The 17214-nt window shown below is 37.5% G+C and overlaps 1 protein-coding gene across 1 annotated transcript in view; it reads left to right on the forward strand.

Annotated features, from left to right (window-relative positions):
* Positions 1–17214, forward strand: part of LOC144979058 (kinesin-like protein KIF21A) — a 146178-nt gene that overhangs the window by 80875 nt on the left and 48089 nt on the right. The window contains exons 28-30 of the mRNA XM_078925672.1: positions 5522–5666; positions 12038–12489; positions 13692–13766. Of these exons, the coding sequence (XP_078781798.1) occupies positions 5522–5666; positions 12038–12489; positions 13692–13766 (672 nt within the window). The remainder of the gene's footprint in view (positions 1–5521; positions 5667–12037; positions 12490–13691; positions 13767–17214) is intronic.

Consider the following 17214-nt stretch of genomic DNA (forward strand, 5'->3'; position numbering starts at 1 on the left):
AACTTCTAATGTTTTGTTTTGCTTGTGTTTTTTCCACTCCTTCAATTATCAAATTTGCTTCATGTGTTGTTTGCTTTTGCCTCTGCTCAATGTGACGACTTACTTCAAGACTGGAATTCTTTCACTTTCTACATGAAAATCTCTCATTTATTTTCTTCTTTAAAAATCTTACTTACTCATCACTATTTGGGCAGTTTTGGACAGACTATTGATGCTATGTGCTTAGGTAATTTACTCACAACATTCCACCAGCCAGATATAACGTACCAACACACAAAACTGTGTGTAACCTTCAACTTTTATAGTCTGATTAATAGAATTTTATTGAGCTTTTTTTTAAAAATAAAATTTAATGAGAACTAATCATAAAAATGGCTGGCTAAAAACAATAACAAAGAGGGGAGTGACGTCAATTTCATTCTATCGATAGAGTTTGGCAGAGGGGGGGGGGGGGGGGGGGAATGTTGGAATTTCTTTGTTTTGTTTTTTGTTTGTTTTGTTTTGTTTTTTTAGCTGATTTTTCTCTAACACAATTTTATTCATTTGAATTAAAAAAGACAAAGAAAAGAAAAGAAAATTAATTTCTCATCATCCCAACTTAGTGTTGATTCTAACGAAAGAGTGAAACTGGAGAGGCTTTGGATGGGACCAATGCAGACAATGGACGTTTCGGGTACAAACCCTTCGTCAGCACAACAATATTATTAACAACTTAACGTGGAAAACAAATAAAATAAGATGCAATATAAATGGTATCGTCCTCACTCAATGGTGGTTGGAGTAAGAAAGAAGCGTTAGCGTGGCGTGGTTAGTGGGTAGGGTGTCCCAGGGGTGTGATCGGGATGATAAGAGAGGTCAGCATGTGAAGGACTCTGCAACTTTCTAGAAAATGAATGCAATATAACTTTCTATCGTCTGTACTCAATGTTGGTTGGAGTTTTTTGCAGCCCCCCGCCCCACCGTTCTCTACTTAATGGTGAATGGGCTGGGAAAAGATCATCATGTAAATATTATGGGAAACTCTATCTTTGTTGCAAACTCCCTGCCCATCCCTCATGTGTCCTATCCAATCTCTCTCTCTATCTCTCTCTCTTTCACCCCCACCCCCTGTCTCTCTTTCTCTCTCTCTCTTTTTCTCCCTCTTTCTCTCTCCCTCTCTCTCTCTCTCTCTCTATCTCTCTCTCTTTCTCTCTCTCTTTCTCTCTCTCTCTCTTTCTCTCTCTGTCTCTCTCTCCCTCTCTCTCTCCCTCCCTCTCTCTCTCTCCCTCCCTCCCTTTCTCTCTCTCTCTCTCTATCTATCTCCATCTCTCTCTCTCTCTCTTTCTCTCTCTCTCACTCTCCATCTCTCACTCTTTCTCTTTCTGTCTCTCATCTCTCTCTCTCTCCCTCTCTCTGACATCATGTTTATCCTTGCTAGAAATGGTTGTTTTGATTGTCAAGAACAGACATAAATGTTTGTTTCCAGCAGACACATCCAAATTGCATCAATCATGATTGTACTTATCAATTCAATCTTTCAATCATTCAATCACTCACGGGACCTGGTGACTGTATCAACTCTTTTTTCATTCATTCAAATCTCTACGTGTCATCTTTATCATTCCTCATAAACTTTACACACGCAATGTGTTTATTTATTGATTTATTTAACTATTTCCTGTGTTAATGTGTACTGCGTACTGTGTCATGTGTCATGTGCAATGCTTGTGTTGCAATCATCAACATTTCTATTTTTATTTTCGACTTCCTGTGTCAATGTGTTTTTGTTTTTGTTTTTGTTTTTTTGTTCTTCTCACTTTTGTTTCACCCAACACTGAACTCGTCTGATCTCTGTGACTATTTACTTTTGTCAAATTCTATTTTTTTCGTTCCTTGCTGTAATTTTCTGTTGTTCGTACTGATATAATTAAATGTGACTTCCTGTTGTTTTGTTGGGGGCTTTTCTTGTTTCTTTTCATTTTGTTATTTAAAACAAAAAACATTGGTGGGGGGGGGGGGGGGTAATTTTCTTGTTTATTTTTTAAACTAATTAATTTGTCACTGCTTTATCACGATGGTAAAAAATAAAACAAAAACAATTGTATCATTTTTTGGCTTGATACTTGGGCCCTTTGTCTGTGGGGGGAACGCACAACACACTTGGTCATTTTGAAATTTGTGTCGAAATATCCTTCACTATTTGCAAATCTCTAATTATTAATTGTTTTGGATTTTTTTGTTTTGTTTTTGCATTTGTTGGATATTTTTTGTGTGGATAATTTTGTGTGTGTTTTGTTTGTATATGTTACATGTTGTTGTTTTTTTTTCTATTTTACTGCATATGTCGTGTTTTTTCGTTTGTTTTCTTTTTTAATCTGATTGTATGTGCAACGTTTTTTTCTGGTATAAATATAATGTTTTAATTTGCCTTCAATGTGAATTTAATCTTCTCGTTTGGCTTTTAATTTTAATCTTTGAAAAAACAAAAAAACAAAACAAAAAAAAAAACTGGAATGAAAATTTGTCCTGGTGTTGTTTGGATTGTATTTTGTTGTGTAGGAGTCTGAGTAGTGACTTTTGTTCTTTTGCTCTGGCCATGGGTTTTTGTTTTGTGTTAGTACACGCTTACCTCAAGCTGGCATGATGGGACTTTTGACATGTTGTCGTAACACACACGTGTGTTGATATTGACAACCAGAGTCATGTTGATATGTTGTCATTACACACACACACGCGTGTCGATATTGACAACCAGAGTCATGTTGATATGTTGTCGTTACACACACACGTGTGTTGATATTGACAACCAGAGTCATGTTGATATGTTGTCGTTACACACACACGCGTGTCGATATTGACGACCAGAGTCACATTGACATGTTGTTGTGATACACATGTGTTGATATTGACAACCAGAATCTTGGTGAGAAGTAGAGAAGTCGTGTATTCCATCGTTATCCAATAGGATTGAGTCCAGGACTTGGAAGAGAGTGAGGTCAGAGTTCAATACGATTATTCGTTTTCTCTCTCTCTCTCTATCTATTCTCTCTCTCTCTCTTCTCTCTCCTCTCTCTCTCTCTCTCTCTCTCTCTCTCTCTCATCTCTCTCTTCTCTTTCTCTCTCTCTCTCTCTCTCTCTCTTCTCTCTCTCTCTCTCTCTCTCTCTCTCTCTCTTATCTATCTATCTATCTATCTATCTATCTATCTGTCACTCTATTTATCTCTATCCATTTACCTATCTATCTATTTATCTAGTCTATCCATCTCTATCAATTTCTTCACCTCCCAATCAATTATAACAATGATAAATACTAAGATTGCAAACAGGAGATAAAACTGCCACAACAAACAACTGAATATAAAACACAGGGAATATTTTATGCATGGCTCACTAGTTTCTTTTCAGTTTCGGTGTCCTATCTGATATTTTGTTTATTAATCGACACGTTTCTAGAGCTATGTGGAGACATTTGTTTATATTTCCGTGAAGCCTGATGGCCGCATTGATCTCTGGAGACAATCCGAAGGCCGCCTGCATGCCCGACCATCCAGGGAATGCTCTGGCGAGACTGACCAAGTCCCTGGAATGTACGGCCGGCCTTGCAGGTGCAGCATTGATGGCCTTCCAGGGGGAATGGCCTTGATGGCCGATGTCAGGATCTTTGGGGACTGACCAAGTCCCTGGAGTGTACTGCTGGCCTTGCAGTCGCCGCAAATATGGCCTTCCAGGGGGATTGCTGAATGGCGAATCGGGACTCCTGGACTTGACAAGTCTAATGTCACTGTGCATTAGTCGCCGCTTATGGCCTTCAAGGATTTGTATGCATTCTTACATTATTTTTAAGTTTTCATTGTCATAGTCTTTTTTGTGGCTATTTTAATTATATATTTTGTGTTGGTGGGGGGATTTTTGGGGGGGGGGGTTTGCTGATTATGAATAACTGTCTTTTGAAAAGGTTCTTTCTTTGTTGAGCTTTTATAATGCGCAATTACCACTAGATGTTTTCAAAGTACTTTACAAATGGTCCCTTACCAACAGCAACACGTGACACGTAGAACGAGACATGACGCCTGTCAGGCGATATTACAATTTTTTTCCGACAGAGACAACACTGTTTATGGTCAGGTACACATTTTACACCTGAGTATGGTGAGAGAATGTTAGTTAAGAGCCTTTTTCCCAGGACTCAACTATGGCCAAGTGAGGCTTGAACCCAGGACCTTCGGATCTGAAAGCGAGTGTCATATATTTTGTATTGTTTTGTTTTCACCACTTTCAGCTAGATTTGAGTATTCATTGCCACTAACTCTTCAGCCCAAATCGCACCACTGTTGCTGCTGTCTTTGTTCAAACAGTTATGTCTTTAGTTAAAGCCAGATCCTTATAGAGAAGAAATAATGAATTCAAAGAAACTTGAGTTCTTTTGTTTGGGAATTATTTTTTTTTCTTGGGGATTGGAGGTGGGGGGAGCGGGGGGGGGGGGGGTAGATGTAGGGGTCTTAACAAATGGCCTGACATCGTAGATTCAGATGGGAAGTCGATGTACCATTGTGTAGACTATCATGGATTCTTCCTATTGGTACTCAAATGACCTTCAAGTGTTGCAAGCACTGCAAGACCTTTTATAATAAATGTTTTTTTTTCTGTATCATCCCTATATCCACATATGTATAATATATCAATACCATGTTATATATGAAACAAGTATAACAATTGTGATGAAAATTATTTAAGAAATGTTACATTGTATGCATCAATATGAAACAAGTATAACAATTGTGATGAAAATTATTTAAGAAATGTTACATTGTATGCATCAAAGCATGACATTTAAATGATATTCATAATACACAGGTGTAATTTTCTATGACTATTTTACCATTGTACAGACCTGCCAACCATTACGAAAAATTAGTAAAATTATGAAATTTTTGGCTTCAGTTTCAGAACTTGATGAGTATCTCTAAGTCATAAAAACGTGTTGACAATGAAAGTCGATGCCAGACTACATCATTTTAAGGATATTCAAGTGTTATCCAATCCTTGTGAAGATAAATTGTTGATTTTTAAAGCTAACTACGGAGACTACAATTTTTATCTCCCCAAAATTATGAATTTTTACATTTTCAAGTAGGCAGGTCTACATCATACTAACCCATGACACCTACATCTTCAAGCCACCTCCCCCCCCCCCTTCTCCCCCCACCCCCCCCCCCCTACACACACACACACACGTACAGACACCAACACCCATGTCATGTATTCTAACCCTTAGCCACATCCTCGTACCAATCACTATCCCCCCCCCCCCCCATCCCCCCCCCCCCCCCCCACACACACAGACACACACGTACAGACACAGACACCCATGTCATGTATTCTAACCCTTATCCACATCCTCGTACCAATCACTATCCCCCCCCCCTCATCCCCTCACACCCCCCGCCCCCTACACACAGACACACACAGACACACACAGACACAGACACCCATGTCATGTATTCTAACCCTTATCCACATCCTCGTACAAATCACCATCCAGCATGCTAGAGTCTGCAGCAGTGGCGTCGTCGTCCAGCGGCCCTTTAGGCCCAGCCCTACCCAGCAGCTTCCTCCTGCCATCCCCGCTGGCCGCCTCCAATAGTCTCATGACGGCCTCCACGGACTCCTTGACCAGGCGGGAAAAGGTGAGATCGGATACAATAGCTGTTGAGAATTGGCCATTGCACATTTACGTTGTCACAATGTTTATGTAGGGAATGCAGCCACGCATCGCCTTGGTAAATTTATAGCCTGACACTAAACCAAAAGTTACATCATAGTGCACGGTAACGATCACCAAAAGAAATTTTAAAAGTGAATTGTCGTTAGTAGCTCTCAATGAAACCAGTGATCTGATTGAATAAACTATTAAGAACAACTCGCAGTTCTTTTTCTTGATGTGATCTTTCCTTGTAAAGGGAGGTAACTGTTTGGTCAATGTCAGGCTAAGAGTCAACCATGGCTACAGACTGACGCCTGAGGTAATCCAGGCCTTCCTTGAAAGAGATGCGATTGACAAATTTCTTCTTGGGGATGAATTAAGGAAATTTTATTTTATTTTCATTACTTTTGTTTTGTTTTTGGTAGTTTTTTAGTCAAATGTTACATTTTTAAAACCAGAGAAACTGACGGTCCAATTTCTTGGTTTCAATGTTTTTTGAGTTGAACCATTCTGAAATTCACCTTTTGATACAACGTCACATCACAAAGGCTATAGTCAGGGCAAGCTCCATCTTTCCTGATATTATCCTCTCTTTCTACAAGTAAAGTACAGATATGACCTTCAAGTGTCTGAATCACCGTTCACATCCCCAACATTATTTTTACATAAATTTGTTTTAGTTTATGTATTGTCATAATTTATTTCAAAACATTTGATTTCATCTTTATTTTGTTTTGTTTACACTTTGTTTTCAGTTGTTGCTTCGTTCCTGCCCATCACCGGTATGGCCACTCATCTCATCATCTTTCTCATATCCTGTACTGTACCACTAATCAACACACAAATACACACTATACGATAATCAACACATTTCTATTTTGAAAAAGTGTGGAATGAGCACTTATAATGGAAACGATAAGAAATAAAGTGTATGGAGAAGGGCCAGAAAAAAGAGAGAATAGAAATGTCAAGGCTAGACATCCCGATGGTCTCAGTACTAGTGCGTTCACTCGCTGAGGGTGTCGTATCAATGGGTCTCAGTACTAGTGCGTTCACTCGCTGAGGGTGTCGTATCAATGGGTCTCAGTACTAGTGCGTTCACTCGCTGAGGGTGTCGTATCAATGGGTCTCAGTACTAGTGCGTTCACTCGCTGAGTGTGTCGTATCAATGGGTCTCAGTACTAGTGCGTTCACTCGCTGAGGGTGTCGTATCAATGGGTCTCAGTACTAGTGCGTTCACTCGCTGAGGGTGTCATATCAATGGGTCTCAGTACTAGTGCGTTGACTGGCTGAGGGTGTCGTATCAATGGGTCTCAGTACAAGTGCGTTCACTGGCTGAGGGTGTCGTATCAATGGGTCTCAGTACAAGTGCGTTCACTGGCTGAGGGTGTCGTATCAATGGATCTCAGTACAAGTGCGTTCACTCGCTGAGGGTGTCGTATCAATTGGTCTCAGGTTTCACTCCCTGATACAACGATATTTGTATTCTCTGTTTTCATCCAGCACTTCTCTATTCCCTTTATTAATCAACCAACACATATGTAACTCATGCCTTCAATCAGGTAACATGTTAACGTGGTCAGATGCTGTCTATGACAATTGGATATTGGAGGTTAATTCTCATGCCTGAATTGACGTGGCTTGATGGTGTTGTTTTCTAAAGGGAAAATAACGGCTCATATTTGGTACTTTGGACTAAATGGTTTCTGCTTCTCCTCCTCCTCCTCCTCCTCCTCTTCCTACTACTTCTACTACTACTACTACTACTACTACTACTACTACTACTACTACTACTACTACTACTACTATACTACTAACTAACTACTACTACTACTATACTACTATACTACTACTATACTACTACTACTATTCATTACTACTCTACTTCTTCTTCTCTTCTTATTCTCTTCTCTTCTTCTCTTCTTCTTCTTCTTCTTCTTCTTCTTCTTCTTTCTTCTTCTTCTTCTTCTTCTTTCTTCTTCTTCTTCTTCTTCTTCTTCTTCTTCTTCTCTTTTCTTCTTCTTCTTCTTCTTTCTTCTCTTCTCTTCTTCTTTCTTCTCTTCTTCTTCTTCTTCTTCTTCTTCTTCTTCTTCTTCTTCTTCTTCTTCTTCTTCTTCTTCTTCTTCTTCTTCTTCTTCTTTCTTCTTCTTCTTCTTCTTCTTCTTCTTCTTCTTCTTCTTCTTCTTCTTCTTCTTCTTCTTCTTCTTCTTCTTCTTCTTCTTCTTCTTCTTCTTCTTCTTTCTTCTTCTTCTTTCTTCTTCTTCTTCTTCTTCTTCTTCTTCTTCTTCTTCTTCTTCTTCTTCTTCTTCTTCTTCTTCTTCTTCTTCTTCTTCTTTCTTCTTCTTCTTCTTCTTCTTCTTCTTTCTTCTCTTCTTCTTCTTCTTCTTTTCTTCTTTCTTCTTCTTCTTCTTCTTCTTCTTTCTTCTTCTTTCTTCTTTTCTTCTTCTTCTTCTTTCTTCTTCTTCTTCTTCTTCTTCTTCTTCTTCTTCTTCTTCTTCTTCTTCTTCTTCTTCTTCTTCTTCTTCTCTTCTTCTTCTTTCTTCTTCTTCTTCTTTTCTTCTTCTTCTTCTTCTTCTTCTTCTTCTTCTTCTTCTTCTTCTTCTTCTTCTTCTTCTTCTTCTTCTTCTTCTTCTTCTTCTTCTTCTTCTTCTTCTTCTTTCTTCTTCTTCTTCTTCTTCTTCTTCTTCTTCTTTTCTTTCTTCTTCTTCTTCTTCTTTCTTCTTCTTCTTCTTCTTCTTCTTCTTCTTCTTCTTCTTCTTCTTTCTTCTTCTTCTTCTTCTTCTTCTTCTTCTTCTTCTTTCTTCTTCTTCTTCTTCCTTCTTTCTTCTTCTTCTTCTTCTTCTTCTTCTTCTTCTTCTTCTTCTTCTCTCTTCTCCTTCTCCTTCTCCTTCTCCTTCTCCTTCTCCTTCTCCTCCTCCTCTCTCCTCCTCCTCCTCCTCCTCCCTCCTCCTCCTCCTCCTCCTCCTCCTCCTCCTCCTCCTCCTCCTCTTCTTCTTCTTCTTCTTCTTCTTCTTCTTCTTCCATCCAACACCAGGTTGAAACACTGGCTGAAGCCACAACTACAATTGTTTTTGATGACACGTAGACTGTGGTGTTCCTACAGTTAATCGAGACTTTCTTTTCTTCTATGATTATAGTCCCTTTCATTGAAACATAATTAATTTTTCAATAGTAAACGTATTAACAAGTAACACTGACATCGCTTAATAATGAATCTGGGTTGTAGATTTTGGAAATAGAGAGAAAGTAACCAAAATTGCTTTTGATACAGTATGCAGACCTACTTACCATTACGAACAATTTGTCAAATTACGAAATTTTGGCTCCAATTTCAGAACCCCATGAGCGTCTCTTAACCCTATCCTTACCACCTACAGCAAAATCGTCACATTTTGTTACGACACAATAATATTATAATTATACATTATTTTTTTAAATTCAGATTTAAGTTTTATCTATCTACAGCACAATGATCTTTGTTTAATTAATAAGAACATAAAGTTGTTTGGGTTTTTTTTTAGAGAGATTGTTTGAGTTAAAAAAAAACCCTGTTACCCTGCTGGGTAAGCCTGCCATTTTTGGGCAAATACTGAAAAGCATTGGTAAGGAGAGAGTTAAGTCTTTATTTATTTATTTAAATTGAAAGTTGATGCCTGACGAGTTATTTAATCTGTCTGATGGAAACTTTTTATTTTATTTTGAAGGTTAACTACAGTAACTGCAATTTTTATCTCCTGAGAATTACGAATTTTTCTTTTCAAGTAGGCACGTCTGTAATGTGGGAAAGGTCACTTTGCCCTGAATACTGTCCTAACACATGATAATGTTGACATTTCTTGTAACATCCGGGTTACATTTGTCGTCAAAACTCTCAGAAAAACTCCAATCCTAATGTAAAATTTAGTCGCCTAAATAGATGCACTTCTAATGGACATACCTCCAGTCGATGTGCTTACACTAGATGTAATTCCTATGGATGTACTTCCAATAGACATACTTCCAATGGATGTACTTACACTTGATGTACTTCCAATGGATGTACTTACAACAGACGTACTTTCAATGGATGTACTTCCCTTCAAATCTAGATACATTTTTCTATGTAGGCTGTTATCTCTCAGCTCCATTTAATTCCTTAGCTGTTCACACACAAAGTGTGAACTTTTTTTTCTATTGCTTGATTCTTGCTTTGTCAGTGCCTTTTTTGTTTGTGATTATAAATTATTTTAGTTAATGTTTTCCATCAAAGCTTCAAAGTACTTTGTAGAATCAACAACAACAACAACAAAAAACCTTTTGACTCAGAGTCATGGATTCAATCACAGCTGAGCTGAATCTGGTACAAGCCGGGGGGGGGGGGGGGGGGGGGGGGGGGATTCTTGAATTAAAACTTGTGTTTATAACCCATTATTTGCGCTTTAACTGTATTTGTTACGATTTAGATTTGGTGACTCAGCATGGCATCCTGTTGGTGTGCACCAGATTATAAAATTTGAAACTAGAGGTGCCTACCTAAATGAGTCAAGAAAATGGAGATAAAGATAAAGAGGGTTAAATGTGACTCATAAATAAGGGAACAACACAAAGCAAACGACGTTTCTGCCTTTGGCCTGTTTCAAGTATTTCGTGTTTATTTGAAAAAGGCCAAAACGTCGTTTGTTTTGTGCTGTTCCCTTATTTATGAGACATTTACTCCCTTTATCTTTCTCTCTGTTATAAAATTTGAATGTGGTTTCGAAAAACGTATAAGACTAAAATGTTGATATGTAATGAGTTGAAACATTGAAACAGGTTTTACTGTTCTTGCATGAAACAATGAATGCATTAATATAAAACAATGGCATAAGAACAGCATGTTTTGTTTCGTGAATGTATTTATAATCAGTCTTGGTAAAACTGCATCATTCTATAATACAGTAGAGCACACATATATCGAATACACTTGAAATGCAATGATGAAAGTAACAAGGGCATGTCTGTGCCTGCTTTAACTCCATTGTTCTATAAATACATTTGAAAAACTACTGATATTGTCACTATTTTTTAATACTGGAGATTGTCTTGATATCGGTGTTCTACTGTATCCTATGTAGACAAATAAATGCTGATGTATGTCTTAGAAAAGCATGCTGCATCTTGATGAGACATCCTACCGACAAATTCTGAATTCTGTTTTATTGTATTTGCTTGATATTGTTCTTACGAATGGCAAATTTTGATCTTGTATAATTCAGTGATATAAAGTCAGAATGTACTTCCAATAGATTCACTTCCATAAGATTTATTTCCAGTGGATGTTCTTTCAATAGATGTACTTACAATGGATGTACTTACAATGGATGTTCTTCAAATAGAAGCAATTACAATAGATGTACTTATAATAGAGTTGCTTCCAATAGATGCACTTCCAATAGATATTATTCCAGTTGATGTTCTTCTCATTAATACACTTTTATTGATTGTACTTCTAATAGATGTACTTCCATGTGATATACGTCCATGGCTGCATTTTCAATATTATTAGATGCGCTTCCAATGGATGTACTTCTAATAGATGTACTTCCAGTAGATATACTTCCAGTAGATGCACATCCAATAGATACACTTCCAGTTGATGTACTTACAATAGATGCACTGCGAACAGAAAAACTTCCAACGGATGTACTTCCAATAGATATGATTTCAATAAATGTACTTTCAATTGATGTACTTCCATCGATTGTACTTCAGATGGATGCATTTCCAATAGATGCACATACTTTGAAGTGATTTATTTGACCGCACTTCCAAAGGATTTACTTACAATAGATTTACTTCCATGAAGATACAATACCAATATATTCACTTCCAATAAATGTACATCTAATATGTTTTCTAATTATTATTATTATTATTATTATTATTATTATTATTATTATTATTATTATTATTATTATTATTATTATTATTATTATCATTATCATTATCATTATCATTGGTATTATCATTATCATCATCATCATCATCATCATTATTATTATTATATCATCATCATCATCATCATCATCATCATCATCATCATTATTATTATTATTATTATTATTATTATTATTATTATTATTATTATTATTATTATTATTTATTATTATTATTATTATCATTATCATTATCATTATCATTGGTATTATCATTATCATCATCATCATCATCATCATCATCATTATTATTATTATTATATCATCATCATCATCATTATTATTATTATTATTATTATTATTATTATCATCATTATTATCATCATTATTATTAGTAGTATTACTCATTATCATCGTCTTCATCAACATCATCATTTCCATCGTCTTGATTCCCACCCAGGCCCGAAGGAGGACCACGACCACACAAGACTTGCTGTACGGGGGGGATGACTCCACATCTACATCCCCCTCAACCTCCATGCTGCTGTTGCCCCTGAGGGAGTCTCCCGAGGACGGTGCCAAGTCCAGGCTGTCCTCATCCTCTTCCACCACGCCCACCAGCGAGGCCGCTCCCACCTCACCTGGTTTTGCATCCTCGAACAAGAACGCCACCTCATCATCGTCAGCTACCTCATCTGTAACAACAACAACAACAACAACGACAACAACTACAACTTCATCAGACCGTGGTGGTGGCAGTGGTGGTGCTATAGTTGTGTCACCACCAACCACACCTGCTGATGATGGTGGTAGTGGTAGTGTTAGTGGTGGTGGTAGTGGTGGTAGTGGTGGAAGCGATGACAAGTATCTGATGCCACCACAACGTCATTCAAAAAAGTCTATTTTGCCAAGGTGGGTTTCATTATTGACATTTTTAAAGCTGTGATAAATGAAAGAATATATATATATATATATATATATATATATTATATATATATATATATATATATATATATTATATATATATATATATATATATATATATATAGAGAGAGAGAGAGAGAGAGAGAGAGAGAGAGAGGGAAAGAGATAGATTGATTGATTGACAGAAAGAGAGAAAGGGAGAGAGATAGATAGACAGACAAACAAGTAGACAGACAGACAAATAGACAGATAGATAGATAGATAATAAATGACATTTGTATAGCACCTGTTACATTCCCTCTATGTCAGTACCTCCATTTGTTACATTCCCTCTATGTCAGTACCTCCATTTGTTACATTCCCTCTACGTCAGTACCTCCATTTGTTACATTCCCTCTATGTCAGTACCTCCATTTGTTACATTCCCTCTATGTCAGTACCTCCATTTGTTACATTCCCTCTACGTCAGTACCTCCATTTGTTACATTCCCTCTATGCCAATTCCTCCATTTGTTACATTCCCTCTATGCCAATTCCTCCATTTGTTACATTCCCTCTATGCCAATTCCTCCATTTGTTTCATTTTCGTCAAGTCAATACCTCCAGAAATTGTCATTTTTTAAATCGATCCATGTATGAAGGAGGCATCAGCCAGTCACAGTCTGGAAAAACTTGTATTTAAAATTTGGTCAGAAAGACCCTCCTTCAAATATCCATCGATTTCAGTGACTCTCGTCTTGGAAACAAATCTCAAGCTTGCGACTTAAATGAAGATTTTGCAGAGTCCCAGGGTTGAATATTTCTGGCACGATGAGTGCCATTTAAATCAATCCATATTTGAAGGACGACTTTCCTGGCCACAAATTCAAATACGAGTTTTTCCAGAATACGACAGTTAACAGTTTAAAATTTTGTCCATTGTCAGGAGGCTTGTGATGTGATGATGATGGGTGTGAAATTGACAATTTGTGATGTGATGATGATGGGTGTGAAATTGACAATTTGTGATGTGATGATGATGGGTGTGAAATTGACAATTTGTAATGTGATGAAGATGGGTGTGAAATTGACAATTTGTGATGTGATGATGATGGGTGTGAAATTGTCAATTTGTGATGTGATGATGATGGGTGTGAAATTGACAATATATTTGTTGCATGAAGATTTTTGAATATTCTCTTTCCTTCCAGACCGTCGTCCATATTGAATAGAAGTTCACAGTCCCCTGTCTTACAGCGAAGGGGCCTCATGAGGTCCAGCTCTATGTGAGTACCTCCATTTGTTACATTCCCTCTATATGTCAATACCTCCATTTGTTACATTCCCTCTATATGTCAATACCTCCGTTTGTTACATTCCCTCTATATGTCAATACCTCCATTTCTTACATTCCCTCTATGTCAATACCTCCATTTCTTACATTTCCTCTATGTCAATACCTCCATTTCTTACATTTCCTCTATATGTCAATACCTCCATTTGTTACATTTCCTCTATGTCAATACCTCCATTTGTTACATTTCCTCTATGTCAATACCTCCATTTGTTACATTTACTCCATGTCAATACCTCCATTTGTTACATCTCCTCCATTTGTTACATACTCAATCATCTTGACCTGTTTGTTTAAACTGGACATTTCAAAACAATGGTATACTAATACCATACAAGATGTACTTAAGTATAGCCATCGTGATGAAATAAGCTTGCAAAATAATGGTATACCATACAAGATGTACTTAAGTATAGCCATCGTGATGAAATAAGCTTGCAAAATAATGGTGTACCATACAAGATGTACTTAAGTATAGCCATCGTGATGAAATAAGCTTGCAAAATAATGGTGTACCATACAAGATGTACTTAAGTATAGCCATCGTGATGAAATAAGCTTGCAAAATAATGGTGTACCATACAAGATGTACTTCAGTATAGCCATCGTGATGAAATAAGCTTGCAAAATAATGGTATACCATACAAGATGTACTTCAGTATAGCCATCGTGATGAAATAAGCTTGCAAAATAATGGTGTACCATACAAGATGTACTTAAGTATAGCCATCGTGATGAAATAAGCTTGCAAAATAATGGTATACCATACAAGATGTACTTAAGTATAGCCATCGTGATGAAATAAGCTTGCAAAATAATGGTTGTACCATACAAGATGTACTTCAGTATAGCCATCGTGATGAAATAAGCTTGCAAAATAATGGTGTACCATACAAGATGTACTTCAGTATAGCCATCGTGATGAAATAAGCTTGCAAAATAATGGTGTACCATACAAGATGTACTTCAGTATAGCCATCGTGATGAAATAAGCTGCTCCATCCTGAAAAATTTATAACAACGTGTCTGGCCATGATAATCAAAAGAAAATGAACGAGGAGATTTCTTATAATATCAAATATCTGTATCATCACTTTGTTTTGATGGTCGCGAGTAGTCTGTGATGTAATTTGTTGGTATGAGTAGACTTTCTATTGCTGCACCACAAAGGCTACAGCTGTGGCTTTCATTGACGCATAGCCGGCTATTCTTCAAAATTGACGTCACATTACAAGGCAACAAACTAGTGATTTCATTGGTCGACGTTGTTAGTGGTCATGGAAACTAGTAATTTGATTGGTCGACGTTATTAGTGGTCATGGAAACGTGTTATTTCATTGGTTGACGTTATTAGTGATCATGGAAACTAGTAATTTGATTGGTCGACGTTATTAGTGGTCATGGAAACGTGTTATTTCATTGGTCGACGTTATTAGTGATCATGAAAACTAGCGATTTTATTGGTCAACATTATCAGTGGTCATGGAAACTAGCGATTTCATTGGTCGATAGTATTCAATACCGATTATTATTGACTATCTCTCTACAAAAATGTGATTTTTTGTAACTTTACATTTCTGTGTTTTGTTCTTTGTCTCCTGACGAAGGCCATGGACCGAAACGTCGTTTGTTTTGTGTTGTTCCCTTATATATGAATCACATTTACTCCCTTTATCTTTCTCTCCATCTTATTGGCTTATTTTGGTACCTCTAGTTTTTGGCAGTTAGCTTGTTTTAGCATCAGGGTGGCCCCGATAAATAATACCAAACGGTTGGTCCTGTTTCAACACCGTGTACTTTGCTTTTACGTGTGTTAGCTACTCATTCACGCATGAGTGAAGTGAGGTTATATAATTACTTACCTCTGGAGTATCTGACTTTTGGACACAACCTCGGGGTCAGAGAGAGAGAGAGAGAGAGAGAGAGAGAGAGAGAGAGAGAGAGAGAGAGAGAGAGAGAGAGAGAGAGAGAGAGAGAGAGTGAGAAGAAGAGATAGAAGAGGAGAGGATGAAGAAGAGAGAGAGAGAGAGGAGAGAAGATGAGATAGAGAGAAGAGGAGAGAACGAGAGAGAAGGGAGAGAGAGAGAAGAGAGAGAAGAGACAAGAGAAGAAGAAGAAGAAGAAAGAAGAAGAAGAAGAAGAAGAAGAGAAGAAGAAGAAGAAGAAGAAGAAGAAAGAAGAAGAAGAAGAAGAAGAAAAATATATATATATATATATATATATATATATATTTATATATATATATATATATATATATATATATATATATATATTATATATATATATATATATATATATATATATATATATAAGAGAGAGAGAGAGAGAGAGAGAGAGAGAGAGAGAGAGGGACAGAGAGACACATTGAGATAGAAAGAATGATGGAGAGAGAGAGAGAGAGAGAGAGAGAGAGAGAGAGGTAGAGAGAGAGAGAGAGGGGGGGGGGATGGAGAGCATGAATGAAGTGGAAAGAAGGGCAATCAATAAGTGGACACGATTTTACTTTTAGCCAAGACCAAACAAAAACACACCAGTATTTCCCGCCAGTTTTTAACCCTTTGAAGACCGGATTTGAATTAACCCCAACCAGTCATCCTATCTGTCTTGTTTTCTCAAAGAGGGCAGTCACAGCGATGGGGCTTAAGCTTTATTTGATATGCGACTAAGTGGTCTAGTGGTATGACACTCGCCTTCGGATCGGAAGGGCAAGGGTTCGAGTCCCCCTCTGAGCGGTGCATAGTTGAGTCCTTGGAAAAGGCTCTTTACTAACATTCTTTCACCTTACTCAAGTGTAAAACGATTACGTGGCCGTTAACAGTGTTGCCCCTGTCCAAAAAAAAAGTGTAATATTGCCTACTAACACGGGTCACGTCTCGTTCTACATGTTAGGTGTTGCTGTTGACTTAGCATCCCAAAATGTTTCAAAGTGTCTGAATTGGGTGTCGGGGTAGTTCATATGAAAGCCGCCATTGAGGCGTTAAGATTGAACCCTGATCACCCAAAAGGCTTCATAGTGTCTGAATTGGGTGTCAGGGTATTTCATATGAAAGCCGCCATTGAGGCGTTAAAATCAAACCCTGATCACCCAAAAGGCTTCATAGTGTCTGAATTGGGTGTCGGGGAGTTCATATGAAAGCCGCCATTGAGGCGTAAAGATTGAACCATGATCACCCAAAAGGCTTAAAAGTGTCTGAATTGGGTGTCAGGGTAGTTCATATGAAAGCCGCCATTGAGGCGTTAAGATGAAACACCCAAAATGTTGCATGGTGTATGAATTGTGAGTCAGGGATCCAACATAAAATCCACCATTGATGGGTTTATCCCATCCATTCCTGGACACCCAAAACGGTTCATTGTGTCTGAATTGTGAGTCATTGATG

This window comes from Berghia stephanieae, chromosome 8 (assembly GCF_034508935.2).
Source record: "Berghia stephanieae isolate SIO BIC M18660-M18661 chromosome 8, UCSD_Bste_1.3, whole genome shotgun sequence".
Taxonomy (NCBI): Eukaryota; Metazoa; Mollusca; class Gastropoda; order Nudibranchia; family Aeolidiidae; genus Berghia; species Berghia stephanieae.